Source organism: Artemia sp. Qi Xiang Cuo, chromosome 11 (assembly GCF_049724085.1).
Source record: "Artemia sp. Qi Xiang Cuo chromosome 11, ASM4972408v1, whole genome shotgun sequence".
In the NCBI taxonomy this organism is placed as follows: Eukaryota; Metazoa; Arthropoda; class Branchiopoda; order Anostraca; family Artemiidae; genus Artemia; species Artemia sp. Qi Xiang Cuo.
Window position 1 is genome coordinate 4376841 of NC_142804.1, and position 27563 is coordinate 4404403.

At 37.9% G+C, this 27563-nt stretch overlaps 3 protein-coding genes across 3 annotated transcripts in view; 1 reads left to right on the forward strand and 2 right to left on the reverse strand.

Annotated features, from left to right (window-relative positions):
* Positions 1–1044: 1044 nt before the first annotated feature.
* LOC148946552 (uncharacterized) lies at positions 1045–1500 on the reverse strand. The gene has a single exon (XM_089097144.1). It carries the CDS (start codon positions 1498–1500, stop codon positions 1045–1047), a length of 456 nt encoding a protein of 151 aa, XP_088953270.1.
* A 1113-nt stretch (positions 1501–2613) lies between these two features.
* Positions 2614–2952, reverse strand: LOC148946553 (protein CFDP2-like). Its single transcript, XM_089097149.1, has one exon. It carries the CDS (start codon positions 2950–2952, stop codon positions 2614–2616), a length of 339 nt encoding a protein of 112 aa, XP_088953275.1.
* Positions 2953–8316: 5364 nt separating this feature from the next.
* Positions 8317–27563, forward strand: part of LOC148946554 (27 kDa glycoprotein-like) — an 81582-nt gene continuing 62335 nt past the window's right edge. Inside the window, exons 1-2 of the mRNA XM_089097436.1 lie at positions 8317–8441; positions 19540–19673. Of these exons, the coding sequence (XP_088953562.1) occupies positions 8372–8441; positions 19540–19673 (204 nt within the window). The 5' untranslated portion in view covers positions 8317–8371. The remainder of the gene's footprint in view (positions 8442–19539; positions 19674–27563) is intronic.

Below are 27563 nucleotides of genomic sequence, written 5' to 3' on the forward strand. Positions count from 1 at the left end.
GGAGGGCAGCTAGCCCCCCCCCCACGTCCTTTTCCTCCCAAATGCATCAGATAAAAATTTTGAGATAGTCATTTTGTTAAAAATAGTTCAACGGTCAGATAATAAAATTTCCTGTGTTGACAAAACCCCCCAGGGCCTGGAGACAGGCGTTCTATGTTATTCACTTGGGGTAAATATGGTTTTTATGGCAGGGATGCTCGTATGTTCTTCAGAGAGGGCTAATTTGTTTGAAAAGTTAAAGTTTTTGTAAACGTCAGAGAGAGTTCATTAGATTGGAAATTGTAAGCTGTAGTTCACTTTTTAACAGTCAAAAGAGATCGGAAGGCAAGTAGCCTCCCCTCCCCCCCTACACGCCCTTTTCCCTCAAATGCATCAGATAAAAATTGCGAAACAGCCATTTTGTTAAAAATAATTAAAAGGTGAGATAACAAAAACTCTGGTGTCGACACAACCCCTCAGGGCCCGGGGGTAGCCGTTGTAAGTTATGCCCTGGGTGTATGTGGTTCTTATGGTAAGTATGCTCGTATAAACTCCAGAGAGGGCTCATTTGATTAGAAACTGAAAGTTTTAGTTCACTTTTTAAGAGTCAAAAGAGATCCCAGGGCAACTAGCCCCCCCCCCCTCCATGCCCTTTTGTAGTTAGCTATTCAAAATTTCGAGTTAGCTATTTTGTTCAAAATCGTCCAAATGCTAATCTACTAGGGTTCCAGGTTTGAATCTCCCCAGCCCTGGGGGAAAGGGGTTCAGGTTACACTAGCTGCCCATCATTAATATATAAAGCTTCTATGGGAAGCGTGATCATATAAAATGTGGAGGAAGCTCAGTCGACTAGAAATTTAAATTTATTGTGCCCCTCTTAAGAATCAAAAGTGACCAAAAAGTAACAAGCTCCCCCCCCCCCTTGTGTTTTCTTCCCGAAATACATCTTATCAAAATTTTGAAATGGCCATTTTGTTCAAAATAGTCCAAAATTCAAATTACTATAACTTAGGGGTTGAGAAATCCTCCATAGCCCCCGGTGTAAGGATTGTAACTTATGTAACCTTAGACCTTAGTTCCTTCAGGGCCAGGTGTGGTACATAGGGCGTCTACAAAGCTTCTCCAGACGTCTCGGAGCGGAGCTGTGGCAGTGACGTCCTCCCATTGCGGTCGAAATGATAGCTCTGCTGTCCTCAAGTCCTGGTCGTCCTGTCGTCTCAAGGTTTGTTTCAGTTCATCTGTTCTATGCCTTTCCTCTGGGCGCCACTCGTATACGGTTCTTGGTCGGTCACCAGGCATTTGAAGGACGTGACCAAGGTAGGTCCATCTCCTTCGCTTCAGGAGATTGGTAATAAGAGGCTGACCAGTTTGTTGAAGAACTTCTATATTCATAACCTTCTCTTGCCACGGTATGTTCAGGAGTCTTCTAAGGCACATATTTTCAAACGCTTGGACATGCTTTTCCAGCTCGCTGTTCTCGCTGTCTCGCTGTTCTAGATACTCACTAGAAGAGCGGTCCATATAGCTATAGAGGCTCGAAGGGATACCTTGAGCATTTCTGCTCTGATTCCATCGTTTCCTGGTGCACGCCGATTTTTCAGCTCTTTCGTAGCTATTAGTACTTCTTCGGTGCTGGGAGGGTCAGCACTTCGTCAATTTGTAAAAATGGTGTGTCAGGCACTATTTCTCGGTCGTCAGGTAGGGGTCTATTCAAGATTTTCTCGAAATGTGACGCCCTTCTCTCATCAACTTTCTGGGGGTCAGAGATTAGCTCTCCATCCTCAGCTTTTATTAGAGACGACCGGTTTGCTTTCTTACCGACTATCTCATTTGTCCAACGATATACTATTTTCGAGTCTCCTTTTTCGGCAGCTTCTTCAGCAAGTGCCGCTTTCTCCTCAATCATTTTTCTCTTGTCTCCTCTCGTACTTCTCTTGACAGCTTTATCTTCCTCATTATAGCGGATCTGTAACCGTTCTTTTTGATCAGGGCTCGATGAACTCAGGATAGCTGTTTTGGTTTCCTTTCGTTTACTTATGTATTCCCAGGTGTTATCAGATATCCAATCTTCTTTCTTTCTTTTCTTGAATCCTATGGTCGTCTCAGCCACCTCATGGTACGTTTTCTTGATTGAGGCTCAGACACGTTTCACATATGTGACATCGTCAAGTATGTTTAAGGCTTCGAATCTGCTTTGCAGAGATATGCAGAAACCTCTGCGCATATCCCGATCCTTCAACTTGTCGCTGTCAAATTGTTTGGTAACCTTCTTGGCTTTCTGTTTCTGAACTTTTAGCTTAACTCTTATTTAGCTACGACAAGGATGTGATCTGAATTCACGTCCGCTCCTCGAAAGCCACGTACATGAAGCAGGCTGCTTCTCCAGTGTCTTGATATCTGGAAGTGATCAATTTGATTTCTTGTTCGACCATCTGGGGACATCCATGTGTATTTATGAATTGTCTTTTGCTTGAACCAAGTCCGACCTATTATTAAATTGTTACTCAGTGCATTGTCCACAAGAAGTGCACCATTTTCGTTTATTTCTCCTAAGCCGTGACAGCCTAGAACCTGTGGACAGTACTGGCGGTCCGCATCAACTTTGGGATTTTTGTCACCAACGACACAGACACATTATGTCGTGGCTAGGGACATCCTAGTAACTCCCTGCAGCATGTTGTAGAAAGTGTCTTTTTCGTCATCATCAGCTTCATTTGTTGGTGCATAACATGCGATTATAATCAGTTTTGTGTTGTTGGAGACAAAGCGAACTGTCATTAAACGTTCATTGACTGGGTTCCGGCTCGCTATTGCGTTTTGTGCGCTTGGTGACATCATAACTCCCACACCAGGCCGGTGCATCGAGGAGTCTCCGCTATAGGCCATAGTGTATCCATCACCAAACTTCTCTAAACCACTTCCAGTCCACCTTATTTCGCTGAGAATCAATATGTCAATCAGATACTGTCTCATCTCTTAATAACTTGTTCTGTTTTCGAAATCTGGCTAATGGTTCTCACATTCCAATAACCCATCTTCAGTGTTTCTTTTGCAGTCAAAAATCGAGTCCAGGGGCAAGCAGGGGTCGTTATCTGGAAGCAGGTTGTATCCGAAGCAGTTGTAGACGTTTCAGTTGCAAGGCTTTTTCCACCGAGGATTTCCCCTCAATGTCCTGGGTGTAGGTCGCAAGCCCACAGCCCAACCCTCCTCACTTTATCCAGGCTTAGGACTGGCTACCGTACACACCAAAGTATACACAATAGGCGGAGTTAAAACATACACTTAAAAGTTAAAACATACGCAGTTAAACCATACATTGTGTACACAATAGGTGGAGTTAACTTATGTAAGTTACCTATTATTAGGATATAAGGTTTTTGTGGATGAGCTGGTCGTATTAACTTTGGAGGGGGCTCATTTGATCCGAAATTGAGGACGCCTTGTTTGGATACAGGTGGAATATCTACGTTGTTTTACATATGTCTTTTCTTTTCTCCACTGGACATGGTCTCGTTTGTTTGTTGTTTTTTTTTATATTTTTCTCTCTGTTGGTTTTTTGTCATTGCATTCCAGTTAAACTTAAGATGTGTCATTCGTCATTTGTACGGGCAACGAACAGCCGCATCTGTCAACTATTATTTTCTTTGGTTAGAGAAAATGCAGATCTATTAAATCAACAAATTTTCTTAAAAAATTGCAAGAAGGAATCAGTGATTCCGAAACCTTTTAAAATATGTACCCATTTTGGAATTGAAAACGAAACAAATTTAGAAAACAAATTAAGCTTAATGGATTTAAATCACATAATTTCTGAACAGAAACAAAGACGTTTTTAACTGTCTAAGGACTTAAATTCTGTTGAAACCCTTTTGAGGAAGAAACTTCCATCTGAAATTTTTATGCGAATTAATGAAATGGCCTTTATATCTTTTCGCCCTGATTTTCATTTGTCCAAGGTTCGTTTGGTTGACAAGTTTAATAAACTTTTGTTTGAGGTGTTCCAAGATTCAGATGTTTCTTATCCTCGTCATTGTCTGGGTCCAGCAATTAAGAATTTGTCTTCTAGACCTCTTAATATTCAACAGGAAGCCGTTTTGTCGAAGGGTTCTAAGTTCTGTTTTCCAACACCAATCTCCTATTCAAAAATAATTTCAAAGGTGGAGTCAGGAATTATGGCTTCTATAGATAAAGTTGATACTCCTCAAGAACTTAGAGCCGAGATCGTAAGAAAACTAAACACCTTTAATATGAGCTTAATTGGTAAAGACATTTCACAAAAAAATGACATTAAAATCCTTTCAGATTTGAAAAAGGATAAATTCCTTACTATCACCAGAGCCGATAAGGGAAACACGATCGTAATTATGAACACTGAAGACTATAATAATCAAATGAAATCCATTATTTCTGACACTATTACATACAAAAAACTTGATTTTGATCCTACAGATAAATATGGAAAATCAACAAGAAAGGAATTGGAGTCAATGAAAAATAATTTTCACATTACCCCACAGTTTTATAACAAATATTATCCTAGCGGTTGTTCGGCACCCAAGATCTATGGTCTACCTAAGATTCATAAGACTGGAGCCCCCCTCCACCCCATTGTGTCAACTTTTCTGTCACCTGTTTCAAAAATAGGAAAATGGTTGTCGGTAGCATTGCGTCCTCTTTTGGGAACACAAAAATTATATTTAAAAAATTAGACTGATCTTACTAATAAATTGCGAAATTTCACGTTGGAGGATAGTTCAATTCTTTGCAGTTTCGATGTTGTGTCCATGTATTCAAATTATGATTTAAAAAGGTGCGAGGACATTTTAAGAAATAAATTAGAAAAACACTTTGATTTAATACAAGATGTGACTTTAGCCAGTTTGGATATTGAAGTCATTATGAGACTAATTATTCTAGCAAATCAATTTTCTTTTTATTTTGGTTTTAGCGGGGAGTTTTATAGACAAATTTTTGGGTTACCTAAGGGGGCGTCTCTTTCTCCTTTATTGGCAAATATTTTCATAGATTTCATTGAAACCTCCGCTATACACAGTTTTAGAATCTCCCCTTGCTTCTGGGGTAGGTTCATGGATGATACGGTGTGCGGTTGGAAACATGGAATGGACTCCTTAGACCTATTCTGTAAGCATTTAAATAGTTTTGATAATGTTATTAAATTTACAGTTCAGTTTGAGGATATTAATAAATTACCTTTTCTGGATATTTAATTAATCAAAAGGGATCTCCATTTACTTTTCTCGATTTAAAGAAAACCAACGCACAATGATAGGTGTTTGAATTTTCATTCTTGCCACCCTTTGTTGGTGAAATGGTGGGTTGTAATTTTACTAGTGGATAGAGTCTTTAGAATTTGTTCCAAGGAATTTCTGAATTTGGAATTGTTATACTTGAGGGATATTTTTTTTTATAAAAATTACCCAAATTAGTTCATTGACAAATTAATTGAAAATGGACGTGTTAAACATGATAGTGGGGTTATTGGGGTTTCTCAGTCTTTAGATTCAGATGCATCAGAAAGTTTCAGTTCATTACAATTTGTAGCTCGTTTGGGTGAGAACTTTCACGGGTTTTATGTAAATTTGGTATTGATATATGTTTCGAATTGTTGAAATCAATGGGTAATTTCTTTAGTTCAGGAAAGGATTTAGCCTAGGGAAATTTAGAAAGTGGAGTTTATAAAACCCCTTGTTCCTGTGGAAAGTTCTATATTGGTAAGACTCACCAACAATTTGTTGAAAGGTTTATTGAACACCGAAATTCAATAGAAAAAACCCTACAATTAAGCAAGCCTCCAGAAACTTTTGTTTCAGCTTTAGCAGAGCATATTTGGTTTCAGCCAGATCTATTTTGTAAAATTTGATGAAGCCTTTGCTATTTCAAATGATAAGGGTTAAACTCAATGGGCGAGGGAAGCCATAGAAATTAAAAAACATATGTTTGCTAACCTTTCGATAAATAGGGACACAGGTAATTTAAATATTGACCCAATTTATAATAACCTTCTAAAGACTGAATCAACAGTCAATAAGGGAGTTAAGATTGTAAATAAACACCAGGGGACTATTTTACCTGCTAGACCAAAACAATTTGCTTCAGTAATAGCTAACAAAAGGATTATTTCGCAACAGAATAATTAAATTAATTTACAGTTTTTTTATTTTTCCTCGGTTACTCTGGTGTCCTCACTGAAGTAACTCTATAATAGCATCTTTTCCCTACGTGGATCATTTTGCGCTAATTGTACATTTTTTTTTTTTTTTGGTGGGGGTTTTATTGGTTTTTAGTTTTATCTTGTTTTTTTTTATCCTGTTCTTCTTGTGTTTCTTTCGTGCTGAAGACGCCTTGTTTGGATACAGGCGAAATATCCCCGTTGTTTTGCATTTGTTTGTTTTCTTTTCTCTCCACTGGCCACAGTCTCGTTTATTTGTTTTTTTTTTAGGTTTTTCTCTGTTGGTTTTTGTCATGGCTGGCCAGTTCGGCTTAAGATCTTTCATAAGTCCATTTATTTAGATAGTGAAAACAGGTTCGAACAAGTCCAGGTATTTGGATCATCACACATACAGCAATCGTCATCAGTAGAAATGCTAAAGTATTAAAATTACAACTAACACATTTATACAAAACAAAATAATTAACCAACGGTTCATTCATTTTTTTTTTATGAGAGAGTTCAATAAATTGGGTTCATTCCAAGTCTTGAAATGTGAATTTTCTTCTTTAATCTTGCCTAAATGTAAAATGAATTTCCAGTGAAGGTGGCAAAGTTTTCTCTGTCTTCAAATTCCAAAAGAAATTTTGAATTTATAGCTGTATACGTGATTGGTCTCATCCCTAATATATACAACGTATTTTTGACGCAATACCTTAAACTAAGTATCTTTTTCCAGACCACACTGCGTCTCTGTGACGAACAAATTAATTAACTTATGCTTATTTGAGCGTAGTTAGTGCAGCAATTCCAAAATATTGCAATTGTTGCAAATTTACACAGTATGGGCCCACTATCATTCTCAATTGAAAATATAAACAAAATTTTGGAGAAGGAGAGCAGAATGTCATCACTGTGGGTTCTGAAAACAAAGTCGCAGAAGACAAAAGCGTATATCTATTGTTCTTTTCGGGCCATTTGTATAAATTGGGGGAACTTCCCCTTTGGTTTGTAACAGTCATGACGCCCCGGAGTCACCTTTTTGTGTATCCGATGGCCGTATCAAAATTTACGCTTGATTGTCCTGGGGATACAGGAGGCGTTAACTTATTTGGTGTCAGGTTGGCCTCTGATAACTTTTGACCCTCCAAAAGGAATTTAAAATGTGATGAATGAGCTTTTTTCTATCTTTTTACGATCCTCTGTTTTATATAATAAAACTTAGAAAAAAATATTATCAAATTGCTTGTCTGTGTTAGCTTATTAAGGATTATATCTTTACTCAATGTCAAAAAAATAATTATTAAAGACAAGAATTATTAATATTTTGCTGCTTTTCAAGTTTTTAATATCTAACAAAAATAGCAAAGTATAAACTCTAATATCTGGGGTAATGAATGAAACGTCAAAAGTCAGGAAGCTTGTGTGAGACCATTCCTCAGCCTCGGTCCAAAAGGCAACTGTGAAATAATGAAGTGCATTGACATTACAAACGGAAATGGCTAGGTACAATTGATTACAACACTTTCCAGTCTCTTGCAAAGTGCTTTTTTTTTTATCTTAAATGCTGCCGTAAATTTTTTTAGAAACATATTTTGGTGATTGGAACATATAACTGTTATACGTCGTGATTGGTTTGAGTCTTAGCCTCAGACTAAAACCGTTGCTATCTTGCTAGGGCAGAGCTTTCCACTCGGTAGCATAAACATGAAATGAAGACAATAAATTTCCCATTTCGTTTTAGAGACTGAAGAGCCTTGGACAAGAACTTACAGAACCATCTTACTTTGCACCAGGAAAGAACTATACGCAGCTTTCTAAAATATAATGTGCTGTTTTGAATCTGGCATAGGGTACACGCTTGTGATAAAAACCTCATGAAGTTAGACTTTTACCTATTTCTTAATGTAAATAATGATCGACATTATAGAGGAAAAATAATAAAGCAAAATATTCCTGACGTAAGCCATAATTAAATTCCAAATTCTTCACACACACATACAAAAAAAAAAATCTTATGAATTTAAAATATTTTGACAAAGCCACTAAGCTTTTGGGTAATATTTCGCTAAATTTGGTAAAGTGACTGTCGTTCGGAGTACAGTTCGATAGATTTTTTGTTTTCCTTGACAATCTTTTTGCTTATTTTCAAATAGAAAAGACGATGGCTATGTTCTAAATGAATAGAGACCTATTGTAATCTTATTTCACAAAAGAATTAAAATGTTTCATAGCCTTGCTGCACTAGTCTTTTTGATGCTGTTATCCTGTTGTGTTTCAGAGATTTCTGATGGTAAGTAGTTCACTAAAACTTTTGAAATAACCTTGTCTACATGGTTTCAATAGGCCTAGGTCTTCAGCCACTGTTAGCAGTGCAGTTTGTATTATGTTCTGAATAAGCCTTCCATTGAATTCCCTATTCAAAGATGAAAGTGAAAATAATTTATCAAAGATGAAAGTGAAAACATCATTTGATGCCTTTTTTATGCTCTTTCATAATTCAATAGGCTAGGCTAATTGCTTCTGGAGCTAATTTCTTGAGTTCTTAAAGGGGCCCCTTAAAAAGGCATTGAATGATGTTTTCACTTTCATCCTAGCTAAATTATATGGCCCACCACAAATTTACCCACTCCCACCCCCTTAATGTGCAAATATAGGTTATACCCTGAATTGTTGGCAGCAAAGTTTCAAATCACAGAATTCAGTGCTATTTTTGTCAAAGGCATTTGAAAAACAGCATGAAAATTGTTTATATTTGAGTTGCCTAATAAATTACCTTAAATTGCAGCTTGGAGCAAAATTAAGGATTTTCATCCTTGTAATGCTCCATCATGACTTCTATGGGTTGTTTGCTAAATTTTGCTTGAGGACTCAGCAGCTTCTCAGTTGTACAGGAACTCTTGCTGTAGTCATTCTTTGTCTAGATTTTTCTTGAATACACTTGCTGAATCAGAGATATTTGATACTGTTTATAAACTAGCAATATGTTTTTAACCACTTTTCAATAACTTAACTAGGGCCTATTGTTGATAACCTCTTTGTGTGGTTACAAAAATGAAATACCTTTGGGGCCCCTTTAAGGGCTCAAGATGCAACTACCTCCATTAGAGATTATTGAATTATGAAAGAGTATAAGAAGGCATCAAATGACATTTTAACTTTCATCATAGCTAAATTATAAGGCCTACTAGAAATTTACCCTAAGTTCACCAAATAGGCCTAACAAGTTTACCTCACATTTCATAGGCAGCACAATGGCACTGCCTAAGTAAAGAGCAATGGGGCCACAATGTATTTTTTTTCCAGGGCACTTTGCTCAGAAGGAGATGTTTTAGAAACTTCCAAAAGGACTCATTCTATTTGCAATTTTAAGCTCTAGTGCCCTTTTTAAGGGTAATATTTATTTTAATAGACTGTTCAGGTAGCTAAGAAACAAAATTATCTCTGTAGTCAGAATTGCATCCTGAATCCAAATTTAAAGTTCATTTGCATTGCAAATGAACTTTACCCCCACTTCTGTATATACCAATTCAGAGTATATATTTGCACATTAGGGGAGGGGGTAAAGTTCATTTTTGATCTTAAATGAATGTTAAATTTGGATTCAGGATGCAATTCTGACTATAGAGGTAATTTTGAACTTTACCGCCATCCCTGTAATGTGCAAATACATATCCTGAATTGGTATATAGGCCTATAGGGGGGGAGGTAAAGTTCATTTCCAATGCAAATGAATGTTAAATTTGGATTCAGTATGCAGTTCTGACTATAAAGGTAAGTTTGTTTCTTAGCTACCAATAGTCCATTAACATAAACATTACCCAAATTTTTAGATAGCCATTTTGTTCAGCATAGTTGAAAGGTCTGGACATTATTTCTTTGAGGATGATAACTCCCCCACAGCCCTCAGTGCAAGGGTTGTAAGTTATGCCCTGCAGGCATATAAGGTTTTAATAGAAAGGGAGGTTATATAAACTGTGGTGAGGGCTTGTTGGATTGGTAATAAGAAGTTCTAGTGCCCTTTTTGAGAGTCAAAAATGGATCATTCAGTTTGAAATTGAAAAGACTAGTGCCCTCTTTAATATTCAAAAGTGATTGGAGGGCAACCAACCCCTCCTAGACCTATCATTTCCCCAAATACATTGAATTGCAGTTTAGGTATAGCCATTTTGTTCAGCATAGCTTAAAGGTTGAGAAATTATGCCTTTGAGGATGACAATCCCCCCCCCCCCCACACAAACAGTTTTCAGCGCAAGGGTTTTAAGTTATGCCCCAAGGGCATATAAGGTTTTTATGGAAAGGGAGGTTGTATAAGCTTCGGAGGGGGTTCACTGGAATTTAAATCAGATGTTCTAGTGCCCTTTTTAAGAATCAAAGGGATCAGAGGTCAGCTATCCCCCCCCCACATCATATATTCCCCAAATGTATCCAATAGAAATTTTGAGACAGCCATTTGTTCAAAAACAGACTAAAGATCACATAACAAGGCCTTCACAGTTGACACAACCCCCAGAGTCAGGGGGTAAGGGTTGTAAGTTATGCCTGTGGGGTATATAAAGTTTTTACAGAAGGGGTGGTTGTTTGAACTTTAGAGGAGGTTCATTTGATTGGAAATGTTTAGTTCTAGTTCCCTTTTAAGAGTCAAATGTGATGAAGGGAAACTAGCCCACTCCCCCCTCCTATCTGACATCCTCTTTTCCCAAATGCATTTTATCAAAATTGGGAAATAGCCATTTTATTACCAACATTCCAACAAGCATATAACCATGTCTTCAGGGTGGACACAGCCCCCCAGGGGCAAGGGCTTTTCGTCCTATACTTGTAAAAATGCCGCCAAAACGACCTCGCACGAGTCCTAAAAAAAGAACTGATCAGTGTGCAGCTTGTGGTTGTAATTTCGATGAAGAATCAAGTGCGATGAATTGTGATGGTTGCAATCGATGGCTTTGTATAGATTGTCTTGAAATGACTGAGCCAGAATATACTCTCTTAACAAAGATGACAAGGCGTATTGGATACGAGTGGCATTGTCCTATGTGTAAAGGTGACAAACAAGCAAGACTAAATGCATTGGATATCCAAAATGCTATTACCAAATCCCTTGAACGGCTTCAACCGGCCCTATCGGTCATTCAGGATCTTGATGTGAAAATTAAAGATGCCGTCAAAATGTCTTTTAGTGAGTTTAAGCGTGAAGTGATCAAAGACAAGGATCATAGATTTCAAGCCATTGAGACGCGGATAGATACCCTCGAGCAAACGTCTGGCGCCGCCGTCGACCAGGACTTGCTGAATTGTCTTGTAGTCTCGCAGGTACAGGCTTTAAAAACCGATCTTGATAGCCACTTAGAGAACAAAATGAAGCAGTTAATAGTCGAAGATAGAGACAGACAGAGACGTAAACTGAACCTTGTTGTGTTTGGAGTGCCGGCAAAACCAGACGACGGACAATTTATCCAGCAGTATTTGTCCCAAGAGTATAGCCTTCCAAATATATCCGTCATAAATCCCCGTCGCTTAGCCAACCCGAATAACCAAACTAGCTCAAAGTCACCAATCATTTTTTCCGTTGTCAACCTTGAAACAAATAAAAAAAATCTCCAGAAGTCGTATGAAAATAGAGGAACTGGTAGAATTCAGTTCAGGAACGACGTATCCAAAGCAGACCGGACTAAAAGAACCAAGCTCTATTAAGAGTTCCTAGCCTGGCGAGCAAATGGAGAGAAGGATATTGGGATTTCGGTTGGCAAAATCGTATAAAAAAACTTGCTACCTCCAGCCCCTCCAACTCATATGGAACTCTAAGTGGGCTGCCGAAACCTGTACATAGATTCTCTTCTAGTGCATTATTAGATGTAAGTGATACTTTTGCTAGCAGGGGAGTCGGACGATTGTTTTTACAGTGCTAGATCTGGACAAACCATTGATTCACCGAGTTCTGAAAGATCATCAACTCCCTCTGATAGTGGAAGCTGTGGGAAGATTAGTGCCCTTAGTGTTATTTTCAGCAATGTTGACTGTCTAACTTCAAAGTTTCAAGAAATTAAGTGTGTTATTACATCAGGTGCTTCAGATATTTATGCCTTCTGTGAAGTGAAACCGAAAAGGACTGCTATCCCTCTGACGGAACAACAGATACAGATACCGGGATACAAAATAATCAGCAACCTATCAAAGGAGGAAGGAAGGGGAATCGTCCTATACATCCGAGATACTTTCCAGGTAAGAAATATTAATATTGAATATGAGCCTTACCTAGAACAAGTGTGGATTTCTATAAACCTACCTGGTGAGCCAATACAGATTGGTACGATTTACAGAAGTCCGAGTTCCCTTAATTTAGAAAGGTCCCTTTTTGAAGTAGTAAAATCAATTGATAGAAAAATTGCGCTGACAGCAAACCTTCTCATAGTCGGGGATTTTAACCTACGTTCTGTCCAATGGATAGATGGCTGTGGCTATTCTGGACAGAAATAAGTTGTACCATTTCTTGAGTGTCTAGCTAACTATTCACTTTACCAAGCTGTAAATTTTCTGACTAGGCACGGGGATGGCCACCCCCCATCTTGGCTGGACCTTGAAATAGTACACGACCATGAAGTGCTCTTAACCGTGGCCCCACTACCACCCTTCGGTGCAAGCGATCACGCTGCCATACGATGCTCCCTTAGACTGTATCCAGAAAAATCAGTTTTTACCAAACATGTGTACAGAGATTACCGTCTGATGAAGCAAGAGTTGGCGGGGCACGATTGGTCCTTTATCACTGAGAATGATGTTGATAGATCGTGGAATATGATGAAGAAAATACTTCTAGAGGTCTCAGAGAAAAATACTATAGTAAGATGGGCTCGTAAAACCAAAACGCTACCATTTATGACCAAAGAATTGAAGAGAGCAAGAAATAAGAAGAAAAGGTATTGGAGACTATATAAACAGAATATACACAATGAGAACCACTACACAAAATGTACCAAGACACGAAATCAAGTCAGAAATCTATCCAGTAAGTTATTTGAACAGCATGAGGAGGCTGAAGCAGCAGCATGCAATTTAAATCCAAAACACTTTTGGAATTATGCCTCAGCCCGTAAACCTGGTAGACACTCTGTTACACAACTTAAAGAGAATGACCGTATAATAGATGACCCAATAGAAATTGCCAATGCCGTAAATAGGCAGTTTACATCTGTATTTACTCCACCTGATAATGCCCCTCTTCCAGACCCCCCCCCCTATACCATCATAACCCCTATGCCCCCGAGTACCGTCAATAGGGTAGATGTAGGGGCACACCTAAAAAATTTGAATCCAAAAAACTCGGTGGGACCTGATGATGTACACCCAAGGCTTCTTAAAGAATTGCATGTTGAACTATCAGGCCCGCTCACTCACCTTTTTCAGAAATCCCTTGATGAAAAGTGTATCTCACAGGATTGGCGCATGGCCCACATAACCCCCATACATAAGGGTGGCAGCAAAGAGGACGCAAGCACTTACCAGCCAATCAGTGTCACTTCTGCAGTCGGGAAGCTACTAGAAGCGATTGTTAACACTGCAATCCTGAAACACTTGACAACCAATAAACTATTCTCATCATGTCAGCATGGCTTTAGGTCTGGTCGGTCGGTTGAAACAAACTTGATTGATTCTTATAATTATATCACCGATCTTCTAGACCAGGGGTTCCCAGTCGATATGATACTACTCGATTTGGCAAAGGCGTTTGACAAAGTCTGCCATAAAAGACTTCGAATCAAGCTCCAAGCTATTGGGGTGAGTGGCGGTGTGGTTGAGTGGGTGATGCAGTTCTTCACAGATAGGAAACAGACGGTTAAAGTATTTGGCGAGGATGGAAGGACGTTTTTCTCCAAAGTGGCCGCTGTTGGAAGTGGTGTCCCCCAGGGCACGGTTTTGGGTCCGACTTTATTTAATATATATATAAATGACGTGCCAAAAATCCTAAATAACAAAGTAAGCCTCTACGCTGGTGACTCGAAACTTATCGGTCGTGCAGACACAGCAGAGAATATTAAGTCGATCCAACTGGACCTCGATACATTCACTCACTGGACTAATATTTGGAGGCTTGAATTCGACGCATCAAAATGCAAGACTCTCCACCTTGGGAAGAAAAACCCACACACTCAGTACCATATGGATTATAGGGATGGGTCCTGAAATGCCATTTCCAGCAGCCAGGCGGAGAGAGATCTTGGTGTCCTGGTAGATGACGAATTGAAATTTCATATTCATGCACAAGTGACTATTGCAAAGGTAAATCAGACTCTTGGCTTAATCAAAAGAACGTTCACTAGAAGATCTCCAACTGTTAAGACCATGCTATACAAGAGTCTAGTTTGACCAAGGCTATAGTTTGGAATGGGTCTCACATGCCCAATCAATAAGACAGACCAAGTAACTCTAGAATCAGTACAGAGGAGAGCAACTAAATGTGTTAAAGACTTCTATGATGTCCCCTATCCATCCAATCTCCCTAAGCTTAGAATACTATCTCTAACATATCATCGCAAACGAGGCAATGTGATAACAGCATACAAGCTCCTAAATGCTGAGGATACCATTCCTGGCCTTTTTCAACCGGACAATTCAAAGAGAACTCGTGGTCATTCTCAAAAGCAATTCCGAAAACGAGCCAACACCAGACTAAGGAACAAGTTCTTCTCAAATAGAGTTGTCAGCTTGTGGAACTCCCTTAGTGAAAAAACAGTAACCTCTACCAGCGTGGATGCGTTTAAGTCATCAGTGAATAGAGAGTGGCTCAACAAACCGTGGTGCACCATTTGGGACGCCACAAATGATGATTAACTATCATCACTGAAGCTGGCGGACACAGGATTCGTCCTATCGCTAGCAAGTGCGATTTAAGGTAATAAGTTATGACCCAGGGATATAAGGTTATTATGGAATGTGTGGTTTTATATTTGTTAGATTGGATAGGGCTCACTTGATTGGAAGTTGGAATTTTAGTGCCCTTTTTAAGAGTCAAAAGTGAATGAAGGGCAATCAGCCCCCCCCCTCCCCAAGCCTACTATTCACCAAAACACATCCAATCAAAATTTAAGAGAACTATTTTGTTCAGTATTGTTGAAAGGTCCAGCAATTACGCTTTTGGTGATGTCAAGCTTCCCACAGTCCTCAGGGCAAGGGCTGTAAGTTAGGCAATTTGTTCATTGTTCACATATAATATATTTTATTGAGAAATGTATACATGTTTGAACTTTACTTTCCAAAAAGACAAAGGGCATTCAGGTGAGCCTTTCAGAGAATAATGAGTGGAGTGTTGAACTTAATAAAACAATGTTATATGTATACAAATTATATAAAGGGCATAGCTCAAGAATGACTGAGAATATTAATTTGGAACTGTCAGGAAATGATAAGGGGCATGATAAAAAAGGTAGTATTTATATGGTACCAATACTACTAGAACAAGTACCACACTACTCTATTTACAATATTGAGGGGAAATTAAAACTAAATAAAAAGACACTATGTGCATGTACATTTTCAAAAGACTGTATCTCAAGAACTGATTTGGGTATTAAGTTGGAACTTTCAGATAACATCATCTGACCAAAAGGCAGTATGTGTACATTACTGATAATACTGCTATTGCTGCTACATTTACTACTACTGTTTCATCTACTACTTCTATTGTAACTACTTGTCAAACTAAGAACATCGAGAAGAAAGTTTTTAAATGAATGTGAGCAACCAGAAAATGACGTATCGGCAATGTCATATCCATGGCTCACTCTATACAGATAGAATCTTCAGGGTTTGACAAGAGGGTTGCTCTAGTGACCAAAAGGCAATATGTTAATACTACTACTGTTACTAGTATTACCACTATTACTTTTAATGCTATTACTAATAATATCAATACTACTACTGTGATTAATATTACAACTATGCTTAAGGGTATGAAGGTGAAATTTTGAAGGAATTTTGAAGGGGAAGGTGAACTGAATCCCACACACGCCATCTGTATGCAGGCCATCAAAAGGGCTTAACAACAATATCTTAGGAACAGTTTGGTATGTGAAATTGAAACTAACAGGGTCTGTTTTCAGGGATGTTGATCTAACCAAAAGAAAATATTTGCATCCTAATGCTGCTGCTTATACTCATATTACTACTACTGCTACTATTAATGCTTCTACTCCTACTACTGCAACTAAAGCTAAGGCTACTAATATTAATTCTACTGCTACTAAAACTAAAGGTTTTAAGGCAAGAAATTTGGGGTATATTGAAACTGTATGGAACTAAATCAAAACAAACTATGCCCACTGGTTGTCAAGAGGATGTATCAGAAATGCTTCTGGAACAGTTGATGGTATTAAGTTGAAACTTTCAGCTTGTGTTGAAGGGGATGTTGAAGAATCCAAAGCTGCTATGCACATACTGTTGCTAATGCTACTACAACTATTGCTACTACGCAAGCTCAGGGTATTAAGATGAAGCTTTTAAGGGATATTTAGGTGGATGTTTAACTAGATCAAAATAAAGTATGAGCGTTTATGTTTCCTAAAAGCTGACAAAGCAATATGTAAAGAACCGCTTACTTTGTTAAGTTAAACCTTTGTGGGTAAGTTGTGGCAGATTTTGAATTAGCCAGAAGGGAATATGTGTATACTATTGATACTACGACTAGAGTTACTGCAACTCATGGTACTAAGGGTATTAAGGTGAAACGTTTAGGGAATGTTAAGGAGAAGTTACAATTAGAAAAATACTGTATGCATGCATGTTTTCAAAATGGGATATAAGCAATATCATAGGCATCGCCACTCTATAATAGCTAGAAATATTTCATTAAAACTTTTAGAGGAGCTAATTCAACTCAAAAATAAAAGTTCTAGTTCCCTTTTTAAGAGTAAAAAGAGATTGGAGGGCAAGCAACCCTTCTTCTAAGCCCATTAATTTTCTAAACTAATCCAGTCAAAATTTTTAGGCAGTAATTTTGTTCAGCATTGTAGAACAGACCAGCAACTATGTCTATATGGATATTTGCCATGTCAGCCCCCCCCCCCACAATTATGAAATTGGCCCAATATGCTTTAAGACTAGATCAAAAGGCATTGTGTGTATGGTTGCCAATAAGACACCTTGTCAATATATTGAGAACAATTCAGGGTATTAAGTTGAAATTTTTAGGGCTACTACTATTGCTACTTCTGCTCTTACAGTTTAAATAAATAAAAAGTGTAAGTGGAACTAAAAAAGGGCTAAATAAATCTTTTTTTAGGTTTGTTGGTCCAAGTCTGGGTGCATAAGCTCTAGTGTTTCTGCTGGAAGACATAGATTTTTAAATATTAGCTTTAGCTATTGACAGTGGTTGTGGTTCATATATATTTTTTAAATTTTTTCATTTTTCTCTTGGGTATACAATTGAGTCAAATTACAAATAGCATTTGTGTGACAAAATTGATACAAACTAAATAGCAATAGTAAATTCTACCAGATTTTCACAGTGGCGTCAATTCATAAAAGATATTGGGATGGGGGGCTAATTTTGTTGTTGTTTTTATTAAAAATTCCAAAAAAGCTGTTTTAATGAAGATACCAGAAAAAGCTATTTTCAAAATCTAGGGGGCACATGTCCCCTTCCCAAATTGACACAACTTAGCTTTCAGGCAATAAAATTGAAGAAAAGCAACATTTAAAAATAAAAAAATTAATGCAGTGTTCTTTCCAAATGTAGTTATCATTGCTATTGCATCATAGCCCCCTCCCTCTAATGGGGCCACATATTTATAGGTTATTTATAACAAAGTTTGCATTACTTTTCGGGCTTATTTCTTATTAACAGCTGGCCTGTAATGCCAAATAAAGCCAATCTAAAAAAGGAAAATCAGCTTACTTCTGTATATGGGCAGGGCTAGGATAGAATTATGATGGTAGTGATGATTACATGTTTGATGGGCATTGAAATGATTTTCTACCTTTTGTTTATTCTATGTTTGTTTTAATTAAGTTTTATCCTTTGAAAGTAATGTGCAGTTTGGCTCATCAGCAATCTATGGGTTGTCGTCATTCTACCAGCAAAAATAGACGCGTGAAATATTAATGCTGAGAAGTGAAATGACAGAACAAAAGATTTATAGGTTGTTGATATTGTCAGATTTGATTGAAATAAATCAATTTATGTAAAAAGTAAGGAACAAGATGTCCCTTATATGGGGTGTTCCGAAATTGAAATTGTTATATCTAGGCAGGAAGGGGTGGGAGTGAGAAGGCTTAGTTGCAACTGGGAAACAGTCTTTTTACTACCCTCTTCTGAATTAAGTACTATATTAACAAAACTGAGTAATAGTCTTATGTTTTTTTTTATTATTAAATACTATAATAGCAAAAGAGCAGCCTACTACATTTGATTCCATTTTCAACACTGTTTCCAGACATAATGATTGCTACTTTCAAAATTTTACCCCCTCTTCATTGAGAGGGGAATGTGAAGAACATCAATAACATCCATGAACAAAAGATTAAATGTTAGTAACATTTTAGTAGAGAAGTGCATGTCAAGGTTTGAGACATTATTATTCTGAAGCATCATTTTGAAAATCTTCAACATACTACTTAATTGCAAAGTTGTTATCTGAATGAATAGAACTTTCAGGGTTGGATAATGAGTCTATGTTAGAATGAGAATTAAAACAGTAACTTCTTGCTAATTTTTTAAGATTGTTCTGCTAGACATTGCTAGGGATTGAATGGTTTTTGAGCAGCTGCAGTTTTGGTAGTTTATGGGAGTTAATGAGTTGTCTAAGCCAGTAACCTTTGTTCATGTGGATTCAAAGCTGGCGTGAGAGTCTTTAGATCTAATCAAATAAAATATGGGATTATGTAGCCTCAAAAACCTCTCCATCCAGAAGTTGGACCATAGTTGCAAAAAATGTGCTTTATGTATCTACCCCTTGCATGCTTCCCCAATGGCTGAACCTATGTATATGTATGTACTTGGATTGCTAAAGTTGGAGTTCTGATTCTATATTTCCAGATAATTAGACTCACAACAACTGGATGTTTTCTTATGACTGAACATGGACAACTCTGTGTCCCTGGTGCTTGGATGATAGAATAACTCACATCTTGACCTTTTTCTCTCTATAACTTTGCTGTAACTTCACCTACTATTTCCTATTTATGGATATCAAGTTATATATGATATTAGATCTTCAACTAGGTGCTGTTTTATTTTCCTACTGTTCTCAGGAATACTTAATGTTTGACTATAAACCTTTGAATAAGGAAGGTATCAATCCACTAAGAGCAACAAATAAGAAGATGGTTCCTGGGGAGAGGGGTTCAAATTTTGTGACGAAATTCCTTAGCCTACATTACTGTATTTTTTGTTTTAGATACTCCATGTGAAAACCTAAGTCATGGTGATCCCTCAGCCTGGACTGAATGCTTTGATAGTAGTGACATTCCAGTTGGATTTAAAGACCAGCTAATGAAACGAGGAGGACAAGAAGCTGTTGACAGGGTTACTGTGAGTAAATTGAAGCTACTAATATTGCACTGCTACATGTGTATTGTAAAATTTGATTTTAAAGCTTTTCATTTTGGCACCAAAGAATTGAGTGTTGAAAAATGTGGAAGAGGTTGTTGCTAGATATTCAAAAGATAAGGGGGGGGGGGGTAGATATTTAACAGGAAAATTTTTGAAAACCTACACAAACAAGATGCTTTAAATAGGCTTTGATGGTTTTAGCTTTAATGAGTCTGTATAATTTGATCTGCATCTCATATTGAGAGGACACAAGACAGACGATTTTTTTGGGTTTTCAGTTAATATAAGTTAATTCTACGTGGTTTCTAGAAGCCTCTCATTTAATAATATACCATATTATTAAATCTATAGCATAGTAAATCTATAGGGTATCAATAGTATATTCATTTGCTTTTTAATGCTTGTAATTGACAAGGCTACTGTGAGTAAATTAAAGCTACTAATATTGCCACTGCTGCATGTATATTTTAAATTTGGCAGATGGAGGCCAATGATAATTTCTTAAACCACATTGGCTTGACATAACATAAAGAACGAAAAACGAGCAAAAATGGCGTTTTTAAAGGTCAAAGAAAATACTGACAAAACAACAAAGCGAATATTTCGAGGGACAAACGCCTCTCTTCTTCAGCGTGAAACGAAAAAAATATATTCAATGAGAGTGCCAAAAAAAAAACAACAGAATAAAACGCGGAAAGTCAATATGAAAAAAAACAAAAACCAATGAAAAAACCAAAAAATTAAAAGATGAATAAAATTCAATAAAAGCCAAAAATTATAAGAATTAAAACCAAATACCTAACAGCCATAATTACTTAATTAAGATTCTTATGATTGTTGGCTATAATTGTATATATAGATTATATATAATTGTATATATAATCTGCATCTCATATTGGGATGGGCACAAGATAGACAATCTTTATAGAGCAATTAATATAAATCAATTCTATATTGTTTCTTTAATTTCTTTTATTGAATAAATCCAAATAGTCTACATAGTTCTGAAGAGTTAATCATCATAAATATAAGCATGTCTCAGATGCTTTGTCACAAAGATTGTACCCTTGCAACTTAATAGCTACAAAGGAAAAAAAAGAAAGAAAACTGAATGAAGAGAAAAAACCAGAGTGACATCTAATTATTAATAAAAAACTACTTGTTCAGCACTAAACACCCTTCAAATCAAACTGAGGCCAAATCTGTCTATATTTTTTTTACCTCTGACCAAAGATCCTGTGGGATTACCAGTATAAAAAGGAATAAAACATAGCATATACTGTTTTGTTAGGGCTGTAGTAGGGTCCCCTTACCCCCCCTCCTCTCGAAAACTTTTCCTGGGAATCTTAACTTGATTTTCCAGTCGTGAGACAAACCAGGGTACACTTACCAAATTATGCTTTAAATTCGTCATCTTTTAATGAAATTAGGTGAATTTTTTGTTTAGATGGAAGTAAGGGGTGATACAAAAACTTAAAACGACTAGAAATTATTCGGTACATAAGGAGGGGCGGTCTCATCCTTGACTTCTCGATTTTACGCTAAAGTTTTATAGTGCTATGCTGAAAGCACTTATGAGTGAAACAAATGTAGTGAACAGCCTTTACAAGCCACGGAGCCTTTGTGGTAGCCTTTGTGGGAAGGAGCCTTTGTTTTTAATGGTACAAAAACTTAAAACAACTAGAAATTATTCGGTACATAAGAAGGGGCGGTCTCATCCTTGGCTTCTCGAATTTACGCTAAAGTTTTATATTGCTATGCTGAAAGCAGTTATGAGTGAAACAAATGTAGTGAACAGCCTTTAGAAGCTACGGAGCCTTTGTGGTAGCCTTTGTGGGAAGGAGCCTTTGTTTTGAATGGCTAATTTTAATTTTTTGTTGGAGAATATATTTTATCTATGTACCCTCTGGTTTTAAAACATCAAAAATATTTTGTTGTCTAAAACTAATGCGCATCAATAAGCTTTTCTGTTCTTGAGGTATTTTTATCCCATTCCCATTGCTCTTGTTATTGAGCAGCCATTCTTATAGCATTGAGAATAAATTCAAACCTTAGCGTCAAGAGCGAGGGGTTAAGGAGGAGGCAGCCTCCCTCATATAGCCTACGGAATACTTTCTATTTGTTTTAAGTTTTAGTGTCGCTGTTTATTTCATTAAAAAAAATGTATTTTTATTTAATTGCTGTTCTTTTTAACCCTGTGCCGAGTGTTACCACCCATAATGTGAAGTGTAACATACCCGAGTGAATGGTAACAACCTTTCACTTCATACATACCATACTGGTAACAACCCGAGGGTTACCACCCCACAAAAATTGATTCTTTAAACTAAAGTTTAACTTTTGCTGAACGATACTTACAGAAGAAAACCCCATTCAGTGTATTTGTCTAAAAGGGCATTTGTCTCAAAATAAGCTATAGTCTCTTAAATAAGAGGGGAGCCCCCTAAGCACTCATAAAACACGTTTCTTCCTATACTTATCCATACATACACACGCGCATATATTCCTCCTAATGAAGGGTGGTCAGAGGTTAAATGCGTAATCCTCCAAATATTCATTAAATTCACTTAAAGCAGGGAACTACGCATAGGGAGAGGGGGGTTTCCTCGAACCCCCTCCCCCAAAAAAAGAATTATAATTTTTTTTTCTAATTTCCTGGACACTTATTGAAATTATCAAATAAATGTTTTGTTTTTTTTTTTATTAACACCCCCCCCCCCATTCCCAAAAGAAACACTGCGTACGTCCCTTGCCTGAAGCACATCTCTTAGATAGTTTGAAAACATTGGCTTAAAACGCTATTTATGATTATTTGCCCTCCCTCGCATAAGGAAATCTGTAGGCTAACTCCCTAATAGTTGATGTGCAAGTATGCGATAGTTCATTGCCACAAGCTATATTGGACAAACTCTCTATGATCAGGGGTGTCAATTCACGAAAATGTAGGGGAGGGGACAAATTTGACTTTTTAAATCTAGGGATGGGCAGTTTTAATGTTCTTTCATTTTTTTCAATGAAAATACCAAACAGGTATTTTTTAATTAAAATCCCAAAGGTGATGTTTTTGCCAAACCTAGGGGAGGGAAAAATATTTAGGGGGAATCCCCTCCCCCCAACGAGGCTGTCTTTACAGTTCATTTTATGGACTGCATTTGTGCTTAGGATCGAATGGTATACTGCACACCAATATAGTCTCTGAGACTGGGAGGTCATATAAATGCCCTTTCAATAGTTTTCTGAAAGATGAATATGTATATTTTTATTTTTATGGCAGTTTATTTTTTATGGACTACTTCTATCTTTAGGTACGAATACACCACCGAGCGGCATTGCTGCCGGTGAAGCTGGGTAGATCAATAATTTTATATAATTTTTAATTATATAAATTATATAATATTTATATAATTATATAATTTAGTTATATAAAATATATAATTAGATCAGTTTTTCTATAATTTTAAATTGATTGGTTGTCTTAGAATTCTTACGTGATCGCTTTTTGCCCTCTTTAGAGTGAACATTGCTGTTTTTTGCCATAAAGCGGCATAAAACGCCATTTTTCTGGGCAACATCGTTTTTGCTGCCTAATTGAACGTTTAGTTTTCGGTCATTTTTGTAGATAAGGGACTTTTATCCTGTGCAACAGGGTTTTCTGACATGTTGGTTTTGATGGTATCACTTTCATCACGATCTCTTGTTCTTTCGGGGCGTTATTCTCCTTTTTGAAAATCAGGGGTATTTCAGGCTCGTGGCTGTTGGTGTATAAATTTAACCTTAATGAATCATACATAATTAGATTCAGCATAAAAATCAATTCTTTCGGTGTATGTATTGTTATCAAAAGTTCCCCTATAAGTTTCGGTTACTATTAGCCAGAGTTCCCCTTGCTTACGTACAGATTGTTACCATAAAGTGCTTGACTTGAAATCTGTAGGATGAAATCTACAAAACGCTAACAATGCAGGATCTTATATATAATAAAAAAAAAACAAAAAAAAAACTAGTTTTTTTCAACTGAAAGTAAGGAGCAACATTAAAACTTAAAACGAACAGAAATTAATACGCATATGAAGGGGGTTGCCTCCTCCTCAACACCTCACTCTTTACGGTACTTTTAGTACTTTTTAAAAAAGCTTCTTATTGTTCCAATTAAACGACTCTTGTGTTTCAGGAGTCGTTCTTAAAGAATTGGTAAATAATTCAAACTTTAGCTTAAAGAGTGAGGTGTTGAGGAGGAGGCAACCCCCTTCATACACGTAATAATTTCTGTTCGTTTTAAGTTTTAGTATTGTCCATTACTTTCAGTTGAAAAAATCTTTTTTTTTATTTAATGTCTGATTTTTTTTTACATGTTCCCAGGAAATGTGGCCCCACCTCCACGGAGAAATACCCTCCCCACGGAAATATCCTCTAGCCAATTCAATCCCGGTGAAAATTTACCCAGGATTTTTGTTCGAACGAGCCCTTTTATGATATCCTATGACCACCGGGTCGATACGACCACCCCTGGAAAAAAACAAAAAAAACAAATAAACTCGCATCAGTGATTTTTCTTCTGACAAAAAATACAAAATTCCACATTTTTGCAGATAGGATCTTGAAATCTCTACAGTACGGTTTTCTGACTCGCTGTATCTGATGATGTGATTTTCACTACGATTCTATGACTTTTAGGGGGTCATTCCTCTTTTTTTTTCGAAAATCAGGTAAACTGTCTCAGGCTTATAGCCGTATGGGTAAGACTAAACTTAATGAAACTTATATATTTGAATTGAAATAATAAGCCAGTTCTTTTGATGTATCTATTGGTTTCAAAATTCCGTTTTTTAGAGTTTCGGTTACTATTGAGCCGGGGTGCTCCTTACTTACAGTTCGTTACCACGAAGTGTTTGATAGCGTACGAAAATTAGGTTTTATGAATGCATTGTGTTCCGTTGCTACTCATGGTAAATTACACGGCAGTAGTGTGCTAATAGGCACCACAGGACTTACATAGAAATTTACACCTGAGGCAATATGCACCACGAAACTTACAGATAGTCTGGTTTGGTGGGTATAGTCTGGTTTTGTGGGTATAGTCTGGTTTGGTGGGTATAGTCTGTAATCTGGTTTGGTGGGTATAGTCTGGTTTGGTGGGTATAGTCTGGTTTGGTGGGTATAGTCTGGTTTAGTTTTTCAAAGAGAGTGAGTATTTGACATTTTTGCAAAAAGGGATAAGGAATTCGCAAATTGGACACTATGAACGATATTAATTAATGTTTTTAATAATAGGAGTGTGAATGACTCTAATTAGTGATTGCATTGTATGAAGGTGGAGAAAAAAAAAGTATTAAACTGATTAGCAGTTAAGGTAACCCCGAAGAGGTTGTTAACTCAGGTAATTTTTAATAAATTAGAAAAAACATCAGTCTATGAAAATGGCTAACGACGATAGAATGACATTGTGAGTTGACCTAGCTTTGCCTCTCCTATGCGTCAATTTTGGAGAGAAAATAAAAAATACTCATAATCTAAAATAAATGGGGTCGGCGTCACGGGGAAGGCTCAGAGGCCCTTTGTTCCTCCCTTTCTGAGGGCAGGGGAGGGGGGGAGGGACAATTTTTCTAGGGAAAACCAAAAATGCTCAGAATCGAAAATAAATGGGTTATGCCTCAAGGGCAAGGCTCAGAGGCCCGTCGTTCCACAATTTCTGAGGGCAGGGGCGGGGGAAGGGTCAATTTTGGAGGGAAAACTAAAAATACTCAGAATCGAAAATAAAAGGGCTCTGCCTCAAGGGGAAGGCACAGAGGCCCCTCCTCCCTCCATTTCTGAGAACCGGGGAGCGGGCGAGTCAATGTCTGAGGGAGAACCAAAAATGCTCAGACTAGAAAATACATAGGATCTGCCTCACGGGCAAGGCTCCGAGGTCTCTCCGTCCTCAACGTCTGAGGGCAGGGGAGGGGAGGGGTCAAATTAGGGTGGAAATCAAAAAATGTTCACAATCGACAATAAACGGTATCTGCCTCAAGGGGAAGGCTCAGAGGCCCCTCCTTCCTCCATTTCTGAGGGCAGGGGAGAGGGGGAGTCAATTTTGGAGGTAAAACCAAAAATACTCAGAATCGAATATAAACGGGATCTGCCACATGGGTAAGGCTCAGAGGCCCTTCGTTCACCCCTTTCTGAGGGCAGGGGAAGGGGGAGGGTCCATTTTGGAAGGGAAAACCAAAAATGCTCAGAAACGAAAATAAATGGGATCTGCCTCAAGGGGAAGGCTCAGAGCCCCTTCCTTCCTCCATTTCTGAGGGCAGGGGAGGGGGGAGGGTCAATTTTGGAGGGAAAAACAAAAATGCTCAGAATCGCAAATAAATGGGATCTGCCTCAAGGGCAAGGCTCAGAGGCCCTTCGTTCCCCAATTTCTGAGGGCAGGGGAGGGGGGAGGGTCAATTTTGGAGGGAAAACCAAAAATGCTCAGAATCGAAAATAAATAGGGTTTTCGAAAATAAATCGAAAAGAAATTTAATTCAGGAAATTATGAAAAAAAAAATTAGACCAGGTTCCGTGCGCGCACGTACCCTCGTCTAATTTTTTTTTCATTATTTCCTGAATTAAATTTCTTGGTAATTTTAAATTATTTTCTACATAGTCTTCTCTGTGTTTGTTGTCTTTGTGTGTGTGTGGGTGTGTGTGTGTGTGTGTGAAAGTTGGGTTGATATAGGTTAACTTAGAGTGGCGCGCCATTATAAGTGAACCTAGATCAACCCAACTTTTTGGATATCTCTCTCACTATCACTATGTTTGTGTTTCGTGTCTGTGCATGTCTCGTCTCTATGTGTGTGTCATCTCTGTGGGTTTGTCGTCTCTGTTTTTGTGTCTTCTTTGTATGTTTGTCTTCTCTGTGCGTGTGTCATCTCTTTGTGTTTTTCGTATCTGTGTGTGTGTCATATCTCTGTGTGTGCTGTCTCTGTGTGCTTGTCGTCTTTGTGTGTGTGTGTGTGTCGTCTCTCTCTCTCTATGTGTCTCGTCTCTGTGTGTTTGTCATCTCTGTGCGTGTGTCGTCTCTATGTGTAAGTCCTCACTTTGAGTTGGTCGTCTCTATGTGTGTGTGTCGTCTCTGTGTGTGTCTGTGTTGTCTCTCTGTGTGTGTATGTGTGTGTCGTCTCTGTGTGGGTTTTGTCTCTCTGTGTGTGTATGTGTGTGTTGTCTCTGTGTGTGTGTTGTCTCTGTGCGTGTTTCGTCTCTGTGTGTGTGTGTGTGTCATCTCTGTGTGTGTGTCGTCCCTGTGTGTTTGTATCGTCTCTGTGCATGTGTCTTCTCTCTGTGAGTTGTCGTCTCTGTGTATGTGTGTGTCGTCGCTATGTGTGTGTGTCGTCTCTGTGTGTGTTTGTGTGTGTAGTCTCTGTGTGTGTGTCTTCTCTGTGTGTGTGTGTCGTCGCTATGTGTGTGTTGTCTCTCTCTCTCTGTGTGTGTGTGTGTGTTGTCTCTGTGTGCGTGTCGTCTCTGTGCGTGTGTCGTCGCTATGTGTGTGTCGTCTTTGTGTGTGTGTTGTCTCTGTGTGTGTGTCGTCTCTGTGCTTGTTGTCTTTGTGTGTGTGTCCTCTCTGTGCGTGTATCATCTCTATGTGTGTTTCATATCTGTGTATGTGTGTGTGTGTCGTCTCTATGTGTGTTTTGTCGTTTCTATGTGCGTGTGTGTCTCGTCTCTCTGTGTTTGTGTCATCTGTGTGTGTGTGTCGTCTCTGTGTGAGTGTGTGTATGTGTGTATTCTCTGTGCGTGTGTCTTCTCTTTGTGTGTGTGTCCTCTCTGTGTGTGTATCGTCCATATGTGTGTTTCGTATCTGTGTGTGTGTGTCATCTCTTTGTATGTGTGTCATCTCTATGTGTGTTTGTCGTT

Bases quoted from the DNA above. Each gene is read 5' to 3' on its own strand.
- LOC148946552 (XM_089097144.1), bottom strand. From the start codon at position 1,500: ATGGACCGCTCTTCTAGTGAGTATCTAGAACAGCGAGACAGCGAGAAC.
- LOC148946553 (XM_089097149.1), bottom strand. From the start codon at position 2,952: ATGAGACAGTATCTGATTGACATATTGATTCTCAGCGAAATAAGGTGG.